Source organism: Euprymna scolopes, chromosome 8, assembly GCF_053919585.1.
Source record: "Euprymna scolopes isolate OS-2025 chromosome 8, ASM5391958v1, whole genome shotgun sequence".
Taxonomy (NCBI): Eukaryota; Metazoa; Mollusca; class Cephalopoda; order Sepiida; family Sepiolidae; genus Euprymna; species Euprymna scolopes.
Window position 1 is genome coordinate 49,070,365 of NC_136489.1, and position 25,736 is coordinate 49,096,100.

At 35.9% G+C, this 25,736-nt stretch overlaps 1 protein-coding gene across 1 annotated transcript in view; it reads left to right on the plus strand.

Annotated features, from left to right (window-relative positions):
* LOC145283556 (heat shock 70 kDa protein 12A-like) overlaps nucleotides 1-25,736 on the plus strand; it is a 467,888-nt gene that overhangs the window by 417,711 nt on the left and 24,441 nt on the right. The window contains exon 8 of the mRNA XM_080132440.1: nucleotides 21,721-21,849. Coding sequence (XP_079988566.1) covers nucleotides 21,721-21,849 — 129 coding nt within the window. The remainder of the gene's footprint in view (nucleotides 1-21,720; nucleotides 21,850-25,736) is intronic.

Sequence of the window (25,736 nt, forward strand, 5' to 3'; positions counted from 1 at the left end):
ACCCATTGATGCCAAACATACCCAGTTATATTAAAGACACGGCACACTTCCTACAGATCCTACGCGACATCGGTAACTTACCAGACAATACAATACTCGTCACGATGGATGTTTCCTCTCTCTACTAGAATATTCCACATGAGGAAGGAATATCCGCATGCAGGAGTTTTTTTACAAACGCAGAACTTACAAGACACCCACATCACAAACATATGCAGCATTATAGAGTACATTCTAACACATAACAATTTTACATTCAACAACAAACACTTTTTACAAATAAAAGGCACAGCCATGGGAACTAGAATGGCTCCCAGCTATGCCAACATCTTCATGCACACATTCGAACAAAAATACATACACACACACCACCTCAAACCGACACACTATTACAGGTATATAGACGACATCTTTGTCATTTGGCCACACGGTGAAAAGACATTGATGAACTTCTTCCAACATATAAACAACTGCCATAATAGTATAAAATTCACAATTTAACATTCAACCACGCATATCACATTTTTAGACGTTCAGATTAATATTTCAAATAATCATATCACCACATCTCTACACACAAAACCGACCAATGGACACAATTACCTACATTTCGAAAGTTGCCAGCCAATCACAACGAAAAAGTCAATCGTATACAGTCAATGCCTGCGCATTAAAAGGATATGCACAGACCCATCCGATTATGACACACAGGTAGGCATCTTAATCAACCACTTCCTCCGCAAAAAACTACCCATTCAAAATATTAAAAGAAGCTATCAGCAGAGCATCACACATTAGCAGACACAACCTACTTACATACAAAAACAACAAAACATCCACACGAATACCTATGGTATTTCACTTCAATAATAACACCAAACATTTATACAACCCCATGAAACAGATCTTCAAACAATTACAACAGGACCCCACACTCAACACAATATACAACAAACCACCCATTTGTGCCAAACGACAACTCCCCAACTTACGTTCCTTACTCACATCCACTCGGATTAATCGCACCCAAACATCTCAAGGAAACAAACCTTGCAATAGACCCAGGTGTCTAATATGTACACATATTAACACCAACAGCACATTCACTCCTCCAGGCACCAACGTCCATCTCAAACTTCCCCCTCTAAATTGCAACAGCTCAAATGTTATATATCTGTTATACTGCACAAAATGCACAAAAGGCAACTACGTGGGGGAAACAGGCCTGGAGTTCCGCCTACGTCTTAATAACCACAAACACACCATCAGAGATAAATCTACACAGCATCCAGTAGCTATCCACTTTAATTTACCTAACCACACAATAGACAATATCAGATATATCCTCATAGCATCCAATTTTATTACACAACACCAGAGAAGAAAATATGAAAAAAAATTAATTCTAAAACTCAACACGCATACTACAGGCCTTAACAAAAACCTAGGACTACACAGTGACTACAATTTTCATAACTACAAAGATATTCTATAAACATTTCCTTAGGACTAAAATGCACGGTGAGATGAGGGAACTCTTTCCTAAATCTTTACATTTTCCCTAATGTTTTCTTTCTTTATCATCTCATACACATGGCATGTGTATGTGTGTGCGTATTATGTACGCATATTTGTATGTATTTGTGCGAGTGTATGTGTACGCGTACCTGATAGTGTATATACACGTCAGTATATGTATATACTTGTACATGTATGTGCATGTATGTACATATATATATATGTATATATATGTATGTGTATGTACATTTGGATATATGTGTGTGTGTGCGCATATATGTGTGTATGTTTTCAAAACACATTTTCTTTAAGAGTTAATTTTCTTCATATTACCGTATATGTATGTGTGTATATAAGTGTATGTATTTCTCGCACACCTATACTTCTTTTCCCGTCACTCTCTTCTCCTCTTCCTCTCTCTCTCCCTACATTCGCTTATGTAGACTTATATGTATATATGTACAGCTGTCTCTACGTGTAAATGTATGCGCAAGCATTTATGTATGTACATGTATGTCTGTTAGTATATGTATATATGTATATATGCATGCATTTATGTATGCTTATAAGCATATATATATGTATATATTTGTACAAGTGAGTATTTGTTTGTATACGTATGTATATGTACATATTAATATACATATTAATAAAAAGTAGCGTTTCGTTTTTGTCTTAAAACGGTTGAATTTAGAAACGACGTTTTCGTTCTTTTTCGAACGAGAAATAGCCGTTAAATTACAAATGAGCATCATAGCGTTTCTCCTCATAACGTCTCATATCCTTTGAATTCTTATTCTCTCTTAGAATAAATAATATCGTTAGAATTCAAAGGATTAGACCGTTAAAGACGCGTTTCTCATTTTTATTTACTGTTTAATTTTTAATTTTTCGTTTGTATGTATATGTGTACTGTGTGCATGTGTGTATGTGCGTACTTATATGTTTATATATTTAAGACTGACGTGACACCTTCTCATTGGCTATACCTACTTCTCCTCCTCCTTCTCCTCCTCCTCCTCCTCTACCTTCCTTCCTTTTCCATTCCCCTTTTCCCCGTGCATCCTCATACTTTCACTACACCGATGAAGACTGAAGGATCGGTCGAAAATTATGTACTTATGAAAAAAGTTTTTTTATTTTTTTTCATAATATTATTATTTTGTATTCCTGCACGTCACCAATTAAAAACGAATAAAGAAAAGTTATAAGCTTTTATACTTTTCGCATTCTTTTTTATTCATATATATATATATATATATATATATATATATATATATATATATATATATATATATATATGTATATATATATGTATATATATATATATATACATGCATACGCATATAAATTACTAAAGTAAAAAATATATATGCAAACAATTCTATTTTAACACGCCAAACTATGAGATAGCGTGTACTAACTATGCCCCGAATCACAAACTGACTTAGCTATCGAGATATATCTGTCCGTGTATTGGCGGTACACGCTATCCTCGTCTCAAAACGACTACTTCACATATTCTCGATATGAATTATAAGATGCTAGTTCCAGTAAGCACAGTGTCTGAGGGTGTACGATAATTTTGTCGTCTCTGCAAAAACAACAGTCATTTCCATGCCATGATGTGGACTGATTTAATAATGACCGTTATTCATAGATTGGGAAAGAAAGAGTGAGAATTGATTTCAGACTATTTTTGAAAAAGTGGCCATGAATTATGACTGGTAACAGCGGTGTAATCGCAGGGTTTACTGAAATAAGTAAAATAATTTGTGCAATGAAATAAAAAAATCGGATAAGTGCAAGTGCGTAATCGAACACATTAATAGATTCAAATTATTTTTACCATTTTTATTGAATTTTCTATTTCAAATTCGAATTCAGGCCTACTATTAGTACGAGGGGAGTGCAATAAGTAATGCCCCTGACCCACTTCCCATAGCAGTAGAGCAACGAAACTTGGCACAGTTATTAGTCTTTCTTTACATAGGAACCACACAGAGTTATGCGTTTCTCCCATCGTTTGATGCAGCTCTGGAGACCGTTTTTGTAGAACACCCCAGGTTTGTCCTCCAACCACGACGTGACTTCAGAAATCAAGGCTGCATCATCTGGGAAACGCTTTCCTTTCAAAAACAACTTCATGGCTGGGAAGAGGTGAAAGTCAGAGGATGCAAGGTCAGGAGAGTACAGAGGATGGGGAAGGATTTCATAACCACACACCCGTGCTTCTGATCTGGCGACATGCGAGTTGTGGACCGGAGCGTTGTCATACAGGAGGGGGTACCTTTGCTGATCTTGCACCGCCTCTTGATTTTGATATTGTTGTGCGGCTATCACCCTCGAAATGGACTGTTCTATCCATTATATAAACCAGAGACCTTTTAATCTCAAGTGTGGATCAAACACCAGAGCGACCCTCGCCTGTTCGGTGACGTTTATTACTCTTTTCAGTTGTAACCTTTTTACGTTGTTGTTCCAGTAATACATTGTTTAAACTCTATTCCGTTGTTCTGTTTTCTTGGTGCCTTATTGTAAGCCATAGCACTGGCGATATTGGATTCGGAGAACGCACTCACGTTTAAAAACAGTGTTCTAAAAATTAAACACTGACGACATTGGATTCGGAGAACGTACGCATGTTTAAAAACAGTGTTCTAAAAAACTAAACACTGGCGACATTGGATTCAAGGAGCATACTAAAATCCAAACCAGAAACGACATTGAAAAAAATACTCGCGTTGAAATAGTATTCTAAAAATACTAACGACGTCGGACTCAAATGTTATCAAGCCTAAGGAAGTGTCTAACATAACACTTGCAACGGAATGTTTCAGGGTAACTAAAAAAAAAACGCAGATCATTACGGAAAAAAAAGAGTTGAAAAGGAAAAAGTTCGTCACGACTTTCAAAGATAGCGCTGTACTTTTGCAAAAAGTAAACGGTTCCTCGCAACTTAGAAAGGTAGATTTTTATACTTTCGGAAAAGAATTCGCCCCTTGTGGTTTTCGCTGCTAAAATCGGGCGCTATTTTTTTTTCTCTGGAGAAAAATATACATTTGATTTTTTTTTCTTTAGACAATGAACTTTTTATATATTTATGTTTTCTTTCTGTTCGTTTTATTGTCTGGAGAAGAAATAAGAAAGAATAAAACGGTTTTGTAAAATTCAGCGAACGTTTTGAAATTGCTAATGCTGATAAAGCAAAATGGATGAATTGAAAGTTGCGTTGGAACATTTGACCAAGTTGCATATCAATGCCGCAAAGCGTCAGTCGCAATCCGAAAAACACTGGACTGAACTTCAAATACGATTCGAGGAACAGCCAAAGGAATTGCAAAAACAGTTAGCGGAATGTCAAATACGAACCGAGGAACAGCAAAAGGAAGTTAAAAAACAGTTAGCCGAACATCAATTACGAACAGAGAAATTGCTTACAGAAATTATTAAGAATAATGCAAACGCGAAAGCAATTGAGCATTTTCTCAGAATACAATATGGACAGCAATAGACAATTTTAAATACGAGGAAGAAAAAATTCGCAGCGTATTTTCGGCGTTATGGAGATTTTTTAAATATTGACTGCAGCAATTGATCTGATAAAAAAAAGGCAGACTTCTACTACGAAAATTGGAAACGGCTGAGCATGATAAATTCGTGGATTATATCTTGGCTTGGAAAACAGCAAATTCATCATTTAATGAGACGGTAAATTTGTTAACAGAACTTTTCCCGCCGAAAACATCTCTTTTCCATAAGCGTTGGAGATGTTTGAATGTGGTAAAAGACGATAATAACGATTTTGCCACCTACGCAGCTGTAGTGAAAAAACACTGTGATGCCTTTAAGCTGTCTGAACTAACAGCAGACAATTTTAAATGTCTTGTGTTTGCGCAAGAGTTAACCTCGGGAAAAGATGCGGAAATCAGGCGCAATGTCCTTACAAAATCAGAAAATGAACCGAACTTAACACTTCAATAATTGACCGAGAATTGTCAAAAAGTAGAAATTAAAAAAAAAAAAAGACGCAAGAAATATCGAAGCAGACATCGCAAATATAAAAAAACGTAACTAAGAAAAAACCGTCGAAATGGCACACAGACACTAACCATCGAAACTCAGAAAAACTAAAAGCACCGAGCGTTGTTTCAGATGTGGTGGAATACATTGGGTAAGGGATTGCCCATTTTTAACAAAAAGATGCCATTTATGTAATAAGATCGGTCATAAAAGTTCGCACTGTAGGAAAACTCAGAATAGAAGCCGTTTACGTAAAACCAGAACTAAGGACGTCGTAGATGAAAATCTACGCAAATATGTGACGGTTAACATTTTCGGCAAGGCTATTAAATTCCAATTAGACAGTGGATCGGATCTTTCAATAATATATCTCAAAACGTGGAAAATATTACGAAAGCCAACTATGTTAAAAACTAACAGAACGGCGACGGCCGTTAATGGTACCAAAATTCATTTTGAAAGTGAATTAATTACAAACGTCACTTTACGGGGGAAAACAAAAAAAACTAAAATTGTATATGCCAAAAGATACTGAGAACCTGTTCGGTTCTGACAGCATGGAGGACTTTCGTCGCTGGGATCTTCCTATATCCATATTCTGCAAGAAAATAGATACCTACCCAGCAAAAACGTAGAAACTTATAACTTGTTCTAAAAAAGAATTCACAAACGTATTTACTCCTGGCCTGGGGAGATGTACAAAAATGGCCGCAGATTTTAAGTTGAAACCTGGCACACAACCAGTGTTTAAAAAGAAACGTAATGTCACGTTCACTTCCCTGAACCAAATAAATCAGGAACTAGACAGATTAGAAAGCATCGGTATACTGGCTAAAATTGAATATAGTGAGTGGACTGCTCCGGCAGTTTACGTAAGGAAAAGTTCCGGGGAAATTCGTGTTTGCGCTGATTTCGCGACCGGACTGAACGGGTCCTTAGAAGATGTTCACTATCATTACCTAGTCCAGAAGAAGTGTTCACGAAATTAAATGGCGGCAAGTTTTTTTCTAAGATCGACCCAAGCGACGCTTACCTACAGATTCCAGTAAACGACAAAAGCGCTAACCTCCTCAGTATTAACACTCATCGGGGTTTGTACAGATACGAAAGACTCGCGTTTGGTGTCAAGGTGGCACCCGCAATATTCCAGCAAGTAATTGATGCTATGCTGTCCGGCTTGGACACCGCAATCGCATAGCTTGATGACATTATCATAGCGAGCAAAAGCAGGGAGGAACATGAAAAACATATCAGACAAGTATTCAGTCGAATATAAGATTATGGATTTAAGATCAAAGCAGATAAATGCGAGTTGTTTTTACAAATAATTAAATACCTGGGTCAAATAATCGATAAAGATGGAAGACACCCAGACCCAGATAGGGCGACCGCTATTAAAGAAATACCGGCACCAGTAAACATAACTCAATTGCAGAGTTTTTTAGGTTTGGCAAATTATTACCAGGGGTTCATCCTAAATATGCACAAATTGTGCGCACCACTTAATGAATTGCTGAAAAAGGATAAGGCTTGGGAGTGGACAGAAGATTGTCAGACATCATTTCAAGAAATAAAAAGAATCCTGACTTCCAAACTATTCCTAGCGCATTTCAACCCGCAATTGGACATAATAGTAGCTGCGACGCTAGTCAATATGGAGTCGAGGTGTGCATGCTACATCGAATGCCGGATTGTTTCGCATCACGGAATCTCTTGCCAGCGGAAAAGAATTATTCTCAGATCGAGAAAGAGGCCCTAGGAATTATATTTGCAGTTTGAAAATTCCACCGGTTCTTGTACGGAAGACATTTCTTTTTACAAACTGACCATAAGCCGTTGATATCCACTTTTGGATAAAAAAAGGACTTCCAACATTCACTGCGAACCGACTATTAAGATGGGGAACTATTCTGCTGAACTATAATTTTACAATTAAATTTCTCCCCTCAAAACTATTAGCCCATGCAGACGTTCTATCGAGACTGATTCCTGCCAAAATGGAACCTCTTGAAGATTCAGTAATCGCGGCACTACGTATTAATAGTGATGTAAAAACCATGATAAACAATATTATCCGCGACGGAAAATAAAATCCGTATTTGATAAACTGCTACCCAAACACATACTACACAACAGCACCTCTACAATGCCAACGAAATGGTTTAACAGCTGAGATAACATGTATTTTAGACATTTTAGAAATAACGTTTCTTTTTGGGAACAGGGCACGATATTATATTACATGAATCGGTCATGTTACATACATCATTCAGGGCCCAAAGTTCCAACAAAAGAGGCACCTGAACCAAATCAGGAAACACTTCTACAAGGATCAAGTAGAACCACCGCTGGTCGGCAGTGAGGCGATTGAAGCTGTGTATGACTGTTTTGACGTAGACCCTTCAAAAGGGATGTCAGAACCGAGACGCTCCGGCAGAAAGAGGAAGCGCACAAACCACTTGGTGGTCTGCCCCAAAAGGAAGAAATACTGATTTTCACAACTGCGGAAATCAGCTTGGGAGGGGGTGTTGTGGGGGAATGACCCTCGAAATGGACTGTTCTATCCATTATATAAACCATAGACCTTTTGATCCCAGGTGTGGATTAGATACGAGAGCGACCCTCGCCTGCTCGGTGACGTTTACTACTCTTTTCAGTTGTAACCTTTTTACATTGTTGTTTCAGTAATACATTGTTTAAACTCTATTCAGTTGTTCTGTTTTCTTTGTGGCTTATTGCAAGCCATAACAGATAGCTTCCCTTAATTTCCTCAAAAGTGAAGAATAATAGGCTCCTGTAATTGTGGTACCCTTTGCCAGGAAATCTATCATCACTACTACGTCCTGGCCCCAGAAGACTGTGAGCATGACCTTGCCAGCGAAGGGCTGCACCCTTGCTTTCTTTGGAGGTGGTGAGTCCAAGTGCTTCCACTGCATTGGCTGGGCTTTGGTCTCTGGATAATAGTCATGGACCCAGGTTTCATCCTGTGTAATCAGTCTTTTGAAAAACTTTGACCCATCTTCTTTCCTCCTCGAGCACTTGACGCGTTCTCGCTTCTGGAATGGTGTGAGCAACCTGGGAATCCATCTGGTAGACACCTTATACATATGCAAATGGTCATGAATGATAGTTTCCACAGACCCTGTACTAATATTGACATCTTGAGCTATTTGGCGAATAGTAATCCGCCGATCTTCCAAAATGGCAGCCTCACCTTGACGGACAGATGCCTCATCAATGGCAGAAGGGGGGAGGCGACCAGGTCTGGGAGCTGTTTCCAAAGACTTCCGGACATGTTTGAATTCACGATGCCAGCTTTTTACAGTTCATATGGTTGGGCATTCTCACCATAAGTTTCTTTCATTTCATTAAAAGTCTCCTGTGGTGTGCGTCCTTTCAAATAAAAAACCGGATCACTGCTCGACATTCAACAAGCTCCATTTCACGCCTGATTCAGTTCAAACACCTGTAAAACAGAAACCACACTGTGTTCAGAGCTATAATTTGCCACATAACCCGTAGAGATATAAATCATTGCACATGCAAAATTTCAGCTAGATCAAACAACTAGAAGTGGGTCAGGGTCATTACTTATTGCACGCCCCTGGTACATCTAAACATCTAAACATATGCAAACACGTACTCGTACACACAAATATATTACTTCAAGCACCCACAGAACAATATTATATGAACATATCTTTTATATATCGATTTTCAGTTTTTTATTCAACAATCCTCAATATGCGCGTAGAGCTAAGTAATAAGTTATTAAAATATATCTAACAATTAAATTATACAGAATTTTCCCCGTTTCATCTCAGTAGGGAAGTGTTGCTTAGCCCGACGATTCCCTAATCTTACAAAAGATCAAAAATTGATCTAAATATAACCAATAATGATAACAAAACATTTGAGATAACTTGTTAGTCGTAAATCATAACTCATTAAGCCCTTATCAAAACATATTTAGCAAATATATCATAATTATGTAATTAAAGAGTAATTCTTTAACAAAGCAAAACTTATCAAGATACGAAAAACTCAACACGATTATAAAACCAATTACATTAAATGAAAGAACAACAACAAGGAAAAGTAAAAATGGAAAATTAAGAAAAACCTCTTTAGACCATGGCATTTCGAAACTAAATACTTCTCATCAGAAGAGAAGAAGGGCCAGAATTATACAAATATTAAAAAAACTGACCTATAGAAATATAACGTTTAAGTATTTATAAAAGTTTCATATCACATGAACACTGCTGTGGCTGACGATGGCTTTGTGGCTTATTTATTGCTAATAAAGACAGGGATAGCTTTGGTTGGTTCTGGGGTTCGAATCCCACGACTAGCGGCACATAACTTCCTGCACTAATGATTCCATACAGATGAAACACTACTGTCTGAAGGTATTAAACATGTATATATATATATATATATATATATACTCTCTGCGCCCACTGCCAATGCAAGGAAGACTTTGTTTCTGATATTAACAATTTGCGTGAGATTGAAATTTAAAAAAAGGTGACTCTTCTTTAAAAAATGGAAAGTATTCCATTAGTGAGCAACTTAGTATTCGTCAATGCGGAGTTTATTAGTTTTAGATGATGAAAATATCGACCAAAAATAAATTTGATGTCATTTCTAAAATTTAAAAACTTTGAAAATTAATTTCTCGAACGAATTAAATCTAATTAAATTTTTCTTGCTAGAACATATACCGACGTTTCCCAAATAAAACTGACAAACGAGAACCGAGCATTGATTTTGTATGACGAAAGCTATCGATAATCCCAATCGGCATACAGACTGACTTTAATTATCACTAACAAGCTTACTATCTATCTATCTAGCTAGCTAGCTATTTCTCTCTCTCTATATATGTATATATATTATCTATCTATTCTTTATCATATGATTGCTTTGCTCTCTGTTTCCTTTCCTTCGTTCGTTGCTTGTGTCTGCTGATAATTTTGTTCAAAAGATTATGAATCTCTTTGCAGTTGTAGTTGAGATGATTAACCCGTCTGTTTACGCCTGAGGATTCCCGACAAAATATACGTTGAGACGTGGAAGGAAGGGAAAGAAATTATGCATAGTAACAGTAAAAATAAAAATAGCAATCATAAATAAGTCATATATATATATATATATATATATATATATATATATATATATATATATATATATATATATATATATATATAAGAGCCATTTAGATTCTTGGATGTTTCTTCTCAACAGAATTGCAATCGCTTCAGGTAGGATAAACCAGAGCAAATGTAATTCTTAAGAGACCAATGGAAATTATATTCCGAACTGTAGCGTGACAGACGAAACGACGGGTGAATAGGAACTGAAAGATACGTGGACACATCTAAAACGTGAAATTTTAAACGCACGTCTGATAGATAAAGTAAATCGTGCTTCGAAATGGACAGACAGAACCGTATATGAGAATGCAGAGACGCATTTAAAACGGTATTTTGTGCAACATTAGTTTTAAATGTAAAGAGAAAAATATCTACAACGTACGGCTCTCATCTCTTTATCTATACCAATCTTATGCTTTAGGTTAGGTGTTAGGGTTAGGTGTTAGGGTTATAGTTTAGGGTTAGAGGTAGGGTTACGATAAGAGGTTAAGTGTCTTTAACCACATATACTTTTGAAACTAAAGCGTAGACACCATACCCATATAGATCCACGATACGTAGATAACAAGCAAAATGTATTGTTTTACTTGAGATTTAATGATGCCAATTGTTTTAAAATAATAGCATGTCTAATCCCAAAACTTTAGAAAATATGACATTTAATCTCTCTCTTTTTCTTTCTTTCTCTATCTCTTACTCTCTCTCTCTCTCTCTCTCTCTCTCTCTCTCTATATATATATATATATATATATATATATATATATTGCTTGTTTGTTTGTGTTATTCTGTCGGTTATTGATTCACACAGCAAAGCTGGAGCTCCACTGCACCCAGGCTACCCACTTCCTATAGAGGTCCTGTCCACTAGACGATTGTGGTTGGGACTCGGGTAGCCTGGTATTGGTGGCTGGTCAGGTATCTTTTCCAGACAGATGTCCAGATGTTTCTTGAAAGTGTCGAGGAACACTCTCCTTATATTTCTTATTGTGGCTGGAATACAGTTGAATGTTCTTGTACCACCGTAGGTGAAGCTGTGCTGGATGAGGGACTTGATCTTCTAGGTGTGGTTTTTATATAGCAGAGCCTTCCTCTCCGCTGGTGGGTTATTTATACTATTGTTGTGTTTGGAATCCTTCCTCACAAGATTTTCCATATGTAGATGATAATATATCATTCCCTTCGACGTTGTAGTGAATATAGTTGCAGCTCCTTCAGCCTCAGGAATTTATTTGGTCTACTCCGCATATTTTGCTGGTGAATGTTCTCTGGGGTTCTTCTGTTTTGCAGATTTCTGTTACTTTTCGTGGAAGACAAAGCTGACAGCAGTATTCCAGCCTTGGGAAAACAATATTCCATATTGTGAACATGCACTCACTGAAGGTTCTCAGTATCTATCCTGTTATTTGTCTTGCTAGCGCTGTAGTGTGGTCAATATGTTGTGTGAAGGTGGTATCTTTGGTCATATAAATCCTTAGATACTTCACTACTTCCTTTGATATGATTTTTTATTGCCCATGCCAGTATTTAAATGTTTCATTGAGCTGGTCTTTATTGCCATTTATTGATAGGAGTAGGAATTACAGGTAACGTTTCAGATACCTATAAAGTAAGTAATATTAATTTAGATAGCATTATTCTGAATTATAGTATTATTAGTGAAAAAGAAGGATTAAAGTTAGACGAAAAAAAAATCCATGTATGTATTGGATACATAAAATGCACAAAAATTTAGTAAGCGCTATGTTTATTGTAGGTTCAAATACGTGCATGACTAAACCTTTAAGTAAAGCTATATCTAAAATATTTAAATTACTTATAAATCAAATAAATAATTTCCATCAGAAAAGAAAATCCTATAGTAATATTAATCTATTTTGGGTAGTAAATAATCCACAACCAGTGAAAGAAAAATTAGATAGAATCAATTCCATAAGAAAAGCAAAATCTATAGCTATTTATGATTTTAGTACGCTATATACTAAAATTCCGCACGAAAAACTTTTAAAAGAATTAAATGATACTGTGGATTTAGCTTTTGAAGGTGGCAAAGGTAAATATGTAGACTTTTCAAACCCTAAAGCTTTTTGGTGTAAAAATAAAAATAGCAAAACTAAGTTTCTAAAGGTATATTAAAAATACTTATAAGTCATCTTATTAAAGAATGTTATTTTCAAATAGGCAATAAAATATTACTCCAAACGATAGGTATCCTAATGGGATTGGATATTGCACCATTTTGGACAAATCTGTATTTACATAGACTTGAGTATATATATATATATATATATATATATATATATATATATATATATATATATATATCATCACTATTAAAAACTGATATATCTAAAACATATAATTTTCATGGGTGTAAGAGATTTATAGATGACCTTATATGTATAAACGATAATGATGAATTCGAAAAAAATAAACATCTTATATATCCAAAGGAATTAGAATTGAATTGTGAACATAGAGGACAACAGGCTACATTTCTGGATTTAGATAGAAAAATTGAGGATGGCATTTTTCTTTATAAAATATTTGATAAAAGAAACTCTTTTCTTTCAAATAGTGCGTATGCTGCATAAAGATAGTACCTGTCCTGTTTTTATGTTTTCTGGAAACATTATGTAAAAGTTTTTGAGAATAGCTCGCGTTACTTTAAAATTAATAGATTTTATACCACCAGTTTCTAGCTTAGTAATAAGGATGATAAAACAAGGTGGGGATAAAACTAAAATATTTAAACAGATGGTTACTTTTAATGCATCTAAAACCAAACTCCTATCTTTACATCATCAACGCCGTGATCTCCATTTTCCATCAATTGAAATGGATGGCTCTCGTCTAGGGGAAGCTCCATGTTTTGATAAGCTTCTGGGCTTGACCTTTACTCCTGATCTGAAATGGTAAAAGTACATCAAGCCAGTTGCTAAGGTCGCTGGAAAAATGGTAGGATCCTTCTATCGCCTCAGAAGACATCTCACTGCTGATACAAAAAAAAAAGCCAAGTACGTCGAAGGATGGAGTACTGATGCCACATCTGGACATGAGCTGCTAAAAACAGCCTATCCTGCCTTGGCAGAGTTCAAAATAGGTTTCGTGGCTTAGTGGGGGATGCCCTTTTCTCTTCCCTGCAACCTCTCTCCCACAGAAGAGACGTTGCGAGCCTGTCTTTGCTTTATCGTTACTTCCATGGTAAGTGCTCGTCTGAACTCCAATCTCTGTCCCCCCTCGCCAATCTTTCATGAAAAACACCCGTCTAGCTGAATCCACTGTGAAAAATTTCTCCACTGTTTATCTGTGCCAAAACCAAAACGTAGATTCCATGAACAAACTTTTTTCTTAGAAGTGCACGCCTGTGGAACTTTCCCAGTTGCCTGCTTCCCACCTGGCTACAACCTGGGTGTCTTCAAGTCCAACATAAACAAATTCCTGATACACCGCCTCCTTAAGTAAGACACTTTATCAAATCTCCAGTACTAACGTACTGTACACGCAATGACCCTTATCCCCTAGTGACTTCCAGGCCTTGATAAATGGTGACCACCTTGTAAAAAAAAATTATTGAATAAATTTCGATTAAAAGCACATATGTTAACCATTCTTGAAGGAGATGTTGTTTTAGGAAAGACTACACCCATATAATATTAATTTTTTAACTACTTATTTACTGTTGTTTTATAAAAGATAAAATCGACTTTTCCAAGTGTTTGTTTTTTACCTAGGTTGATATGTTTTTATTGGTTTAATTTATTTTAAAGTGTTTATTCAGTTCAAAAAGAGACTACACCCCTATAATATCTTTTGTTCTGATTTCTACTTTCGATTTCCTCGTTCACATGCCTATATTCCAAATTCGTAACAGTGGCCCGACATTAATAGACTTTTTTTTGTTCTTGGGTTTCATTTAAAGGTTTTTGGAATGAATTTTTGGAAAATGTGATCTGGTAGACCAACGCACAACCTACTTGTAAAAACTTGTTTTCTAGGGTGTTCGGGTGTGCTGAAAACGAATATCGCATTTATAATTGAGATCGGCAAATAGTTTTCACGATATTGCAAACATACTTTTCCGCATGTTATGTCGCCATGTAAAGTGGCGGCCATATTTGTTTATGCCGGGTGCAGTAACGGGAGGGTGGGAGCGACGTAATGAAATTACAAGATAATATGAAGCTAATCTTTCTTTTTTTCATTATTATTTAAAATAACTGAAAAAAGGAAAATAAATAAAAATCAATGTTTATTTTTAATTTATTTATTATGTTTTTATTTAGAGCAAAGCGGAATACGAAATATATTACGTTTGATTACTCTTGCGGTCATCATGATATCGGATGAATCCGAAAATACGATTATTGGCATTGGTTTCCTCGATACTTTTCTAGTCAGAATTCTTTCTAAAAAGACATTGAGTACTTATAGGAGGGACCACGTGAAACTTGCCAATATCCTAAGTGATTTTTGTAGAACGGACTGGATTCCAACTTTGCACGCACACATGTCGTCAGTCCATGTCGTTAACCACTTTACTACCGGGAAGCAGTCCTGCGACAGTATGTTGTACGTATAGAAACCCTCACACAGAACTGTTCTTGAAAATTTCGTGCAAGGTTAGACACATGGAGGTGAAATTAAAGTAATTTTGTTGTGATTTTGATGTCTACTTTTTAACAAAGAAGAACGAAATTTTTTTAGCTCAATCGAGTACTTTTATAGAAATAACGATAGAGTGGAGTGATTTGTGCGAAAACTAAAGTTGGAATCATATACAGCAAATCTGAAGGTGGCGGAAATAGTGTGAAGGAATATTACTATCTAAACTTTGACTGGAAGGGTGCAAAAATGTACCCGACGTTTATACAGATAATGGGTTGAATCAGGAGACATGGATTTTCTAGAGTAGCAGAATGATCCAATCATTTTTCTAGTAACCTTAGAAAGAAATTAGATAGTTTTCTATTGTAAATTTTGAGAGAAAATCAGTTCTACAAGTTTATCAAACTCATGCTTTCAAGAAGAAAAATCATGCGTTTCATATGGAGCAATATAAACATCTGAGCATTGGTTGTGAAATGAGAGCAGAAATCAGGTTAAATATCGAAAAAATTATTGAAACATTGTAGAGTTTTGCTACCAACCTCAGGAAAACCACCAATTATTTCAAGTAAGGAATCCTAATTATATTAATGACAACGTGAACATCATTAACTAGATGAGTAGTTTTATTGATTTTATTCAACATTTTAATTAATGTTTTTTTAAAATTATGTTCAGGAAATTTTCATTTTGATTTTATGGAGTCTTTTAGATGTCATTCATTCTTTTATTGGTGATTTCCCCCGGACATTAACCGGAAATCCAAAGTTTTCGAACATAACACCGAACGCCATTTAAATACGCTTCCAACAAAAACGCGCTTTCTTCTCAAGATGCACCCATTGGATTGGCACGCGATTAAAATGCTGGTTTAAATTTAAGCGTGACAGAAACGAGGATTTCATTTCAAATGTAAGGATGACAGACAAACGTAAATACTATTTCATCTTTGTAAGTTGGAACCTTGACACCTACAACAAATGGGGTCCACAGATTAACATTCATATAATATTTTTTTAACAAAAATACCACCGCTTATCAAGACCAACGAACACCCGAGAATAAGAATTAATGAGATGAAATGATTATCAGATGTAAGATTTAAAGCTTCATGGACAGACTGGTAATCACTAATGGAATGAATCACGATTGACTACTTGCTTGACAGTTCATGACAGGAGTCTGGTTACATAAGATTTGAAGATGACCGTATTGTAATCTACAGGAAAGCACTCTCGTGATAATATTCTCCAGAGACAAGAAGCTCTTGCGAAAAATATAATTGATGGACATTTTTGTCGGAAAAAGAAAGGGCATTTTTACGTTGTGGTAGCGAAATAAGTTCCCGTTATTAATGTCTTACAGGGGGGGCGCTCAGTCGCGCATTCTTTGTTTTACAAGGAAGTCATCACTTATCAAGGCCTGAAGGCAACTCGACTCCACAAATGTCTCGACCGCATGTTGCTAAACCGACCCTCCAGAAGTTGAACGAATTGAGCTACGAAACTCTGTTTCATCCGCCATACTCTCCAGATCTCTCACCTAGCGACAACCACTTTTTCAAGCATATCGACAACTTTCTGCCTAAGAAATGCTTCAAAAACTTAAGCGACATCAAAAGCACATTCAACGCAAGATGTTGACACTACTGGCACGAATACACTAGTTTTGCATTGGCAAAAGTATGTTGATTCTGATGGTGCTTATTTCGTTCAATAATATTTTGTTTGAGCCGAGATATTCTGAATTTATAAGTTAAAAACCGCAAGAACATTCTTGTCAACCTGATATTTAAAAAAATAAAGCATGCCAGGCCAACGAGATATTATTTCACGCTTAAGTTCGACAGATCAATGAAAATACTATTTCAAACTTAAGTGCGACAGAAAAATGAAAATATTAAAAAAAAAAAAAAAATCATGACAGGCAAACAAAATAATAAAATAATGTCGTTTTTTGACGTTTAACTTCAAAAGATCATAACTCCTTTCATAATAAACTTTATTAATCGAAATAAGATCCATTAGAATCGACACATTTTTGCCAACAAGAAACAAGTTTATTTATTCCATTAGCATAGAAATCCAGAGTTCTAGGAGCGACGAAGATATTGAAGGCCGATTCGACATCATCTCGGCTTTTGAAGCATTTTGTGCAGGAAGTTGTCGAGATACGTGAAACAGTGATCATCAGAGGGCGAGAGGTCCGTTGAATATGACGGATGAGGCCGAGTCTCGTACCCTTATTCATTCAGATTCTGCAGGGTTAGTTGAGCAACATGCAGGTGAGCGTTGTTATGGAGGAGAATTGGTCCCTTCATATAAACCAATCTTGGGCATATACGTTTGAGCTTCTGGCGCATTTCATCAATTTGTTGGCAGTACTTCTCCGCTATAATAGATTCGCCTGGATTCAAGAAGTTGTGATAGATGAGACCGGTCGCAAACCACTAAACAGTCACCACAACCTTTTTTTGTGCAATTTCGGCGTCGGGAAATGTTGTGGAGGTTCTCTGACATCCAATCACTGTTCCGAACGTCGGCGGTTGTCATAGAGGATCCACTTCTCATAACATGTCACAATCCGCTCGAGAAATGGGTCGTTTTTGTTGCGCCGAATGAGCGTAGAAGATATCTCAAAACGACTATTTTTTTTATTGTCGTTCAATTCATGCGGCATCCATTTATTCAACTTTTTTTACTTCCCTATTTGCTTTAAATGGCGAACGACTGTTGAGTGGTCGACCTCGAATTCAACAGCAACTTCTCATGTAGTTTTGCGTGGATCGGCTTCAATTAAGGCTTTCAAATGTTCGTTATCAACCGCAGTCGGCCGGCCTCAACCGTCTTCGTCTTCGAGGCTCTCGTCACCATTGCGAAATTTCTTGAACCACCGTTGTGGCACACGTTCGTTAGTAGTTCCTGAGCCAATGCATCATTGATATCACGAGGTGTCTCGGCAGCTTTTCGACCTAGTTTGAATTGGAACAAGAACATCGTTTGGATTTTAATTTTGTTCATGTTGTCGAAAGCCTGCAAAAAATGAATGAAGAGACTAAGAACGATAACAAATAACACGATTCTATAGAGCGAAAAACGCGCTTCAAAATGATATAAAAATGGCTATATATATATCAATGAATTAGTTGAGAAATCATATATAATATAACATATGTGAAAAACCGATATTTCTTTTGCACCAACCTAATATTCCACACTGAAGTGCCACAGATCAATGAAAATGTTATTTTAAACTTAAGCATAACAGTTATAAAAAATGATATTTCAGGCATAAGTGTGATAAAGCTAAGGAACTGAACGGATCGACAATACTTTGGATACAAATAAAATTTAGTTTCTATTTTGGACATTTTTTCGCAAATGATTTGTGATCTCATCTGCTAGTACGGATAATGTTCGAGCCAATCCTTTATTTAACAATGAAAAAAAAAAAAGGAAAATAAAAGATAAAAAACAAAGAAAAGAATAAAAACGAACCAAAAGGAACGCCTTCACATAATCTATTTCACTATCGCTGTTGATTCAATCAAAAACATTCCTTCAATTCAAAATCTGAGAATGAATTGTTCAATGCTAAAATGTTAAGGAATACAAGAACCTGGCCACCTAGTTTTAGCATTTCCCTCTTACATGTTACACATTATATGACATTATATGACACTAATAAAAGAGTGTCTTTTGAACGATGATTATTTTTCTGAAAAAATAATGCCTTTTCATGGTGGTGGAAATTCATATCGTCGGGTAAAAGTCAGGTTGTGAAAAGTCGGGGATGACCACATATGGAGAAAAAAAAAAAAACACCCACTCTTATAAGTAAAAATTATAAGTATAAATTATATAAGTAAAAATTATAGAGAGAAGATCGATGGTGAGTAAGACGACCCAAAGAAGCAGCGCATATGACAACCGACGATAGAGATTTGGGAAAAATCCTTTAAATCGGTTTTCGGCCAGAAATTTAGTGTCAAGAGGTCAAAGTTCAACGATTTGACTTTTGAAAACTCTACCTAACTCCTCCGCCAATTTTGGGTCTAAACTCTTGACATTTTAGATTTAGGTTACTTGGAGATGAATCCCAATTTTTTAATTTGATTTGATTCATTTTGACCCCTTAAGAAATTAAAATAAACAAGTAAAAAACAACAATATATATAAAAAATAATAAAAAAGTAGTTAACTGAAGTAAAATAAACCAATATAAAAGGGAGAGAATTGTTTGATTTAAGCTACCCCACCTATTAAAACACAAATAAACACTAACAACAAACATAAATAAATAAACAAATAATAATATGAATTAAATAAAAACTGTTCGATCTATAATCACTTATAGTTTTATCAAAATAAATAGAATAACAAGTTCCAAAGAAAGTCAATCTAGTGCCCCCCTTCCCACCTATCTTCCTATTCCTGACAATCACACCCCTAACCTAAACACCCAACAGTCAGCTAAGAGCACCACATCCCGCACACACCCTCCCCTCCACTTTCACATCCTCCCTCTACTTCTCTCCTTCAAAAGTTAACATGTGCAAGTCTGTTAGCGATTTGTGTGACCTAGATACACCAGGTCATTCCACTGAACAAGCAAGGACGTAAAAAAATTTAAACAAATAAATGAATAATACATAGCAGCAGAAAAAATTAAAGACAACGAAATAGACATAGAATATACAAAATAAAAAAAGCTCACGCAAAAGCAACGAGTTATAAACTAAAAAAAATATATGTATACAAAAAAACAATTATAAAAGGGACAAAAATATGATAATTACCTAAAACACGCCATACATATAAATTCCCTCCTTACATTTTCCCCGAGGCTACATACAGCCATTCAATTAATTTTCCGCTCCATCATCTAGCATGTTTTGAATCGATCTGTCACGTCAACCACTTGAAAAGTGAATTTTTTCCGAAATATATTATGGATATTGTCAAAGACATAACAAGTAAGACATTTGTATTTAATACAACTGAATAAATATATGTATATATAGACATATATGTGTGTACTTATTGATTTGTAAATCGCCACTTGTTTTCGTCTTCTCTCACCAACACCAACTATATCTCATTCCTCGCATTGTGATAGCCTTCAAAATCTCTACTACATACCTATCCCACACAATGCTTCAATAAAACTACATAGCAATACTCTCTCTCTCTCTCTCTCTCTCTATATATATATATATATATATATATATATATATATATAAATTTGTAGTAATATGTCGTAATAAGTATTGATCTACAGTTATAAGTAGTATGATCTAACAATAATAATAGAATGATTTCCTAGGATAAAATACTAAGTATAATTCAATTGTCACACTCTTCTGAAGGTTAAAGGTTCAATCCTCAGTGAGAGCGATACTAAGAAGGCAAATGCGAATCAGTACCCGTTCATGATTGACGAAACAAGAGAATGCAACCCCGTAGATTTAATAAAAGTATCTGTTCGAATTTCCATACAAATTCTCGAGTTCGATGGAAAGATTCCCGAGTTCGAAAAGATACATCTGGAGAAAGTTGGAGATTATATCGGCCGAAGCATTGTGTGAATATCTCTTAAAATGAGAACAGTAATTCGAATAATCCAAATAATGCAAATCACCCAAACTCATCATTGTAAAATATATCAACATTCAAAGCAAACAAACAAGTAATAGAATAATATCCGGACTGCTGTTCTCATCTTTATCGTTATTCTCACGACGTTTCGGCCGATGTAACTTCTTGCCTGTCTGTCCGTCCGTTCCATTTTTCTCGGAAACTACTGGCTAGATCTGGTTAAAATTGTGTTATCATAAGGTGCAGCGAACTAAATATTATAGTATCCATTCAGTACAACGTTACTCATTAATATGGTTAATAGGAATTAGTTACCGCATTTACTCTAGAAGTTTTCTCAGAAATTACTGGATCGATCTAGGTTAAATTTTTTATGAACTTTGGTTATGATAAGGTGCAGCGAATCAAGTATTATGGTATTAGCTCATTGTACAGTTAGCGATTACTAAGGATTAATAGAGATGAGTGACCACAACACCATATATACATGAGAAGTTTTTTCCAGCAACTACAGTGCTGATCTGGCTTGAATTTTGTATGGAGCTTTGTTATGATAATGTGCAGCGAACCAAATATTATGGTATCCGTTCGATGCTAAGTGAGGGATTATTAATGATTAATATTTAATGCAAAAATGAACACAAATGAAACCGTATTTAACAATCAATGTGGAATAAATCACTTATTCTAAGTAAACATACTAAAAGATTTTAACGAGAAAGAGTCTTGCTTATACTTAATTTCAAACAGCATATCACGACTAAATTATATGAAGCACGTTGATGCAAACCTAACAAATTCGCACTTCTTTTTTTCAGACTTGAAGTACCTGTTTTTGGTGGGCGGATTTGCTGAATCTCCAATGCTCCAGCATTTCGTTAGGGAGGAATTTGGGGATATCCTCAAAGTGATTATTCCACAAGGTGTTGGACTGTCCATTTTGAAAGGTAAGCAAATTAATTGGATCCCAATTCGTCGCATTCGTTTAGGTGTTATTAACGTTGCTCGTTATAACGAGATTTCAGCATATTAAGAGTAGAGTAAAGCATTGATAAATACGTTTATATTGATTGAGTGCACACACACACACACGCGCACACACGCACACGCGCACACACGCACACACACACACACACTAACACACACACACTAACACATACACATATATATATGTGTGTGTGTGAATTTCGTGCTAAGTAGAAAAATAATAGTGTAAATAATGTTTTTTGATAACTGTTTTTCCTCGGAAGAAAAAGGTCCGGTTTTGAAACAGTTTTCGAATAATAACTGTTGTAAATCATAAGCTATCAACAATTTACACCTCTTTATATATATATATATATATATATATATATATATATATATATATATATATATATATATATATATAATATTTCCAAAAGTAAGGTCTTCTATTTTTTTTACTATCTAGAACTTTGAAGAGCTACAGATGGGGACAGGGAGTGATACCATTAAAACAAACGACCTTTTACGCTTTAGAATTTGTTTCTACATAGTCACCTGTATTTCAATGGACTTTTGTCAGGAATTTAATGACACACCTCTGCTTCTTACGCACGTCCATGAAAAGAGGTTGCTTTTTTAGAGTATGAATAGAGAAATAATAAAAATATATTATGTGTATTTAACCAGTATTCTTTCATTCAAGTATTAATTAATGAATTTTATTTACTTTAACGTATTTTACTAATATACTTTTTGTATTAAAATCAAACAAATTAATAAATGTACCATAGGTATCGTAAACATGTTCGGTTCCTCATCGAATCATTTATTATGAATTCTGTTACCACTAACAATGCTTACATCATATATGTGTGTGTACATATGCGAGTCAAATTGGTAGATAATTACATTTACATACATGGTGAGTTCTTGTTGCATAAATCAATAGTGAACAAAATACCCAAAATATTAAAACCAATGAGACTGATTCTTTTCATGTGAAAATAAAATATTGCTAATTAATTATTAAATATTTAACAACCAGAGTAATATACGAAGAACAGTAAATTATGCCATCAATAAACAAAAGTATACATAGGAATCACAGAAAATCATTTCAATTGTAGGAATACTCACCACATGAGTGAACATGAAAAAATAATGCGATATTAGTTAAATACGTATGGGAATAAAAACGTAAATAATTAGTAAACTATGTTTAAAAGAAAAGTCGGAAATAAATTAAAACAAATTAATTGAGGTACGACCCCAACTAGAATTAATAGCTAAATGAAGGCATATAAATAACTATTTCGTTTGTTATTTAAGCCCAGATTGATAAAAGATCTTATATGTTCAATCTAACATCTTGCAAGCCTTTTAATTTAAGGTGAAATGGTATCTATAGGCGTTTTTTTTTACACAGTGATCACCACTTATCAAGGCCCGGAGCCACTCAGGGATAGGGGTTATTGCAAGTACATTACGTTAGTGTGGAGATTTTATGAAGTGTTTACTTAAGGGGGCGGTTCATTAGGAATTTGTTAACGTTGGACTTGAAGACATCCAAGTTGTAGTCCGGTGGGAAGCAGGCAGACGGAACAGAGTTCCACAGGCGTGCAGTTCTAAGAAAGAAGCTTTGTTCATGGAATCCGCGTTTTGATTTAGGCACATATATAGAGTGGGGGAAATTTTTCACAGTGGATTCAGCTAGACGGGTGTTTTTCGTGAAAGATTGGCGAGGGGGAACCAGAGATTGGAGTTCAGACGAGCACCTGCCATGGAAATAACGATAAAACAAGGATAGGCTCGCAACGTCTCTTCTGTGGGAGAGAGGTTGCAGGGTAGAGAAAAGGGCATCTCCTACTAAGTCACGAAGTCTATTTTGTACTATGTCAAGGCAGGATAGGCTGCTTTTAGCAGCTCCTGCCCAGATATGGCAACAGTATTCCATCCTTGGGCGTACTTGGCTTTTATATAGATAGTGAATTGCATCAGCAGTGAGATATCTTCTGGAGCGGTAGAAGGATTCCACTATCTTTCCAGCGACCTTGGCAACAGACTTGATGTACGTGTTCCATTTCAGATCAGGAGTAAAGGTCAAACCCAGAAGCTTGTCAAAACACGGGGCCTCACCCAGACGAGAGCCATCCATCACAATTGATGCCAGATGGGGATCAGAGCGTTGATGATGTAAGGATAGAAGTTTGGTTTTGGATGCATTAAAGGTAACCAGCCACATCTTCCCCCACTGAACCACGCGCTCGAGATCAGAGGAGAGAGAATCAGAGAGAACTTTGTCATTTACAGCCTTTGATGTGTTGCCGTAGATCGTCGTGTCATCAGCATAGATGTCAACGAATGATTTACGTATGTGTTTAGGGAGGTCATTGATGTAGATCAGGAAGAGAGTTGGGCCCAGGATTGACCCATGAGGGACTCCAGCATTTATATTGCAGGCCTCCGATGTTTGTCCATCGACCACTACTCTTATGAGCCTATCGGAGAGAAATGATTTAATGATTGAGAAAACATTTCCAGTTATACCGTAGCTGGAAATCTTGTGAAGTAGAGCCTTGTGCCATACCTTGTCGAAGGCCTTTGATATGTCAAGAGCAATTGCCCTAGAAAGGAAGCCTTTTTCAAGAGATTCACTAATCCTGTGGGATATAACCGTCAGTACATCTGCGGTAGATCTTGCAGAGCGGAAAACATATTGTGTGTCACTAAGATGGTTATTCCTGCTGAGGTGGTTGACTACTTCTCTATTTAATATGGATTCCAGCAACTTACTCATAACACACAGGAGACTTATTGATCTGTACTGAGAGGGAGATGACTTATCACCTGAATTCTTAAATACAGGGCAAACTGATGAGTTCTTCCAGGGAGTCGGAAAGCACTTCTCCTTAAGGCAGCGCTTAAACAGTTTCGTAAGTATGGGAGCACGTTCTGGTTGAAGCTTTTTTAACACTATGATTGGGATGCCATAAGGGCCAGTTGCTTTACTGGAATCTAGGTTCTTGATTAGCTTGGCGACTTCATGCACGGATATTTGTATGTTACCTAGCTTGTTCTGTGTTATAGGAGGAAATATGGGGAGTTGGTGGCCTGTGTTAAATTTATAATATATTTATTTCTTATTCTTGGATGTAATTTAAAACAAATGTTATATATTGGTTTATATTGAAGGAGATGATATATTAAAACGTGTCATGAGTTATCTAGTGGATGTGGGATATTGTTCTTTTAACAGACAGATAATAAACGTATAAATCGTACGTATGTTGTTTAGCCAGGAGGACATGATATTGACGTGTAAACTGAATCATGTTGTATCAGACTTATCGCACGGAATATTTTTACAGTTTATATGTAAGAATAATAGTATATGCTTCATACCTATTTTCTTGATGAGTTATGTATCTTTCCGCTGCTCCGTGACGAACCTTGAAACGATCAGCACCATCCAATTGAGACATCTGTTCTTATTTGTGAAACCATAAAACAACTCTTTATATTTTTATAATATAAATTTATTACAGTTGTCTCAAATGGTTTTCACAGGATCTGCAGTTCGTCTACATGTTCTATTCTTACAGCTCGCTCCCTAACTGTCTGTCCACCCCTGTCTAGACGTCTGTCCGGTCTGGTGGTCAATCCTCAACTCTCTGAATCTCTCCAAAAACTAACTACATCACGTGTTCTCTTACGTCACCTAATTACGTGTCTCAGACCAACCTAATGTCCACAACTAGTTATTTGTTTATTACAACCCCCCCAAATAATGTTTACATCTATTTTCTATTTTCACATTCCTTTTGCGATTCACACGTCAATCATTTCTTCCTCAATTTAATTGTTTATT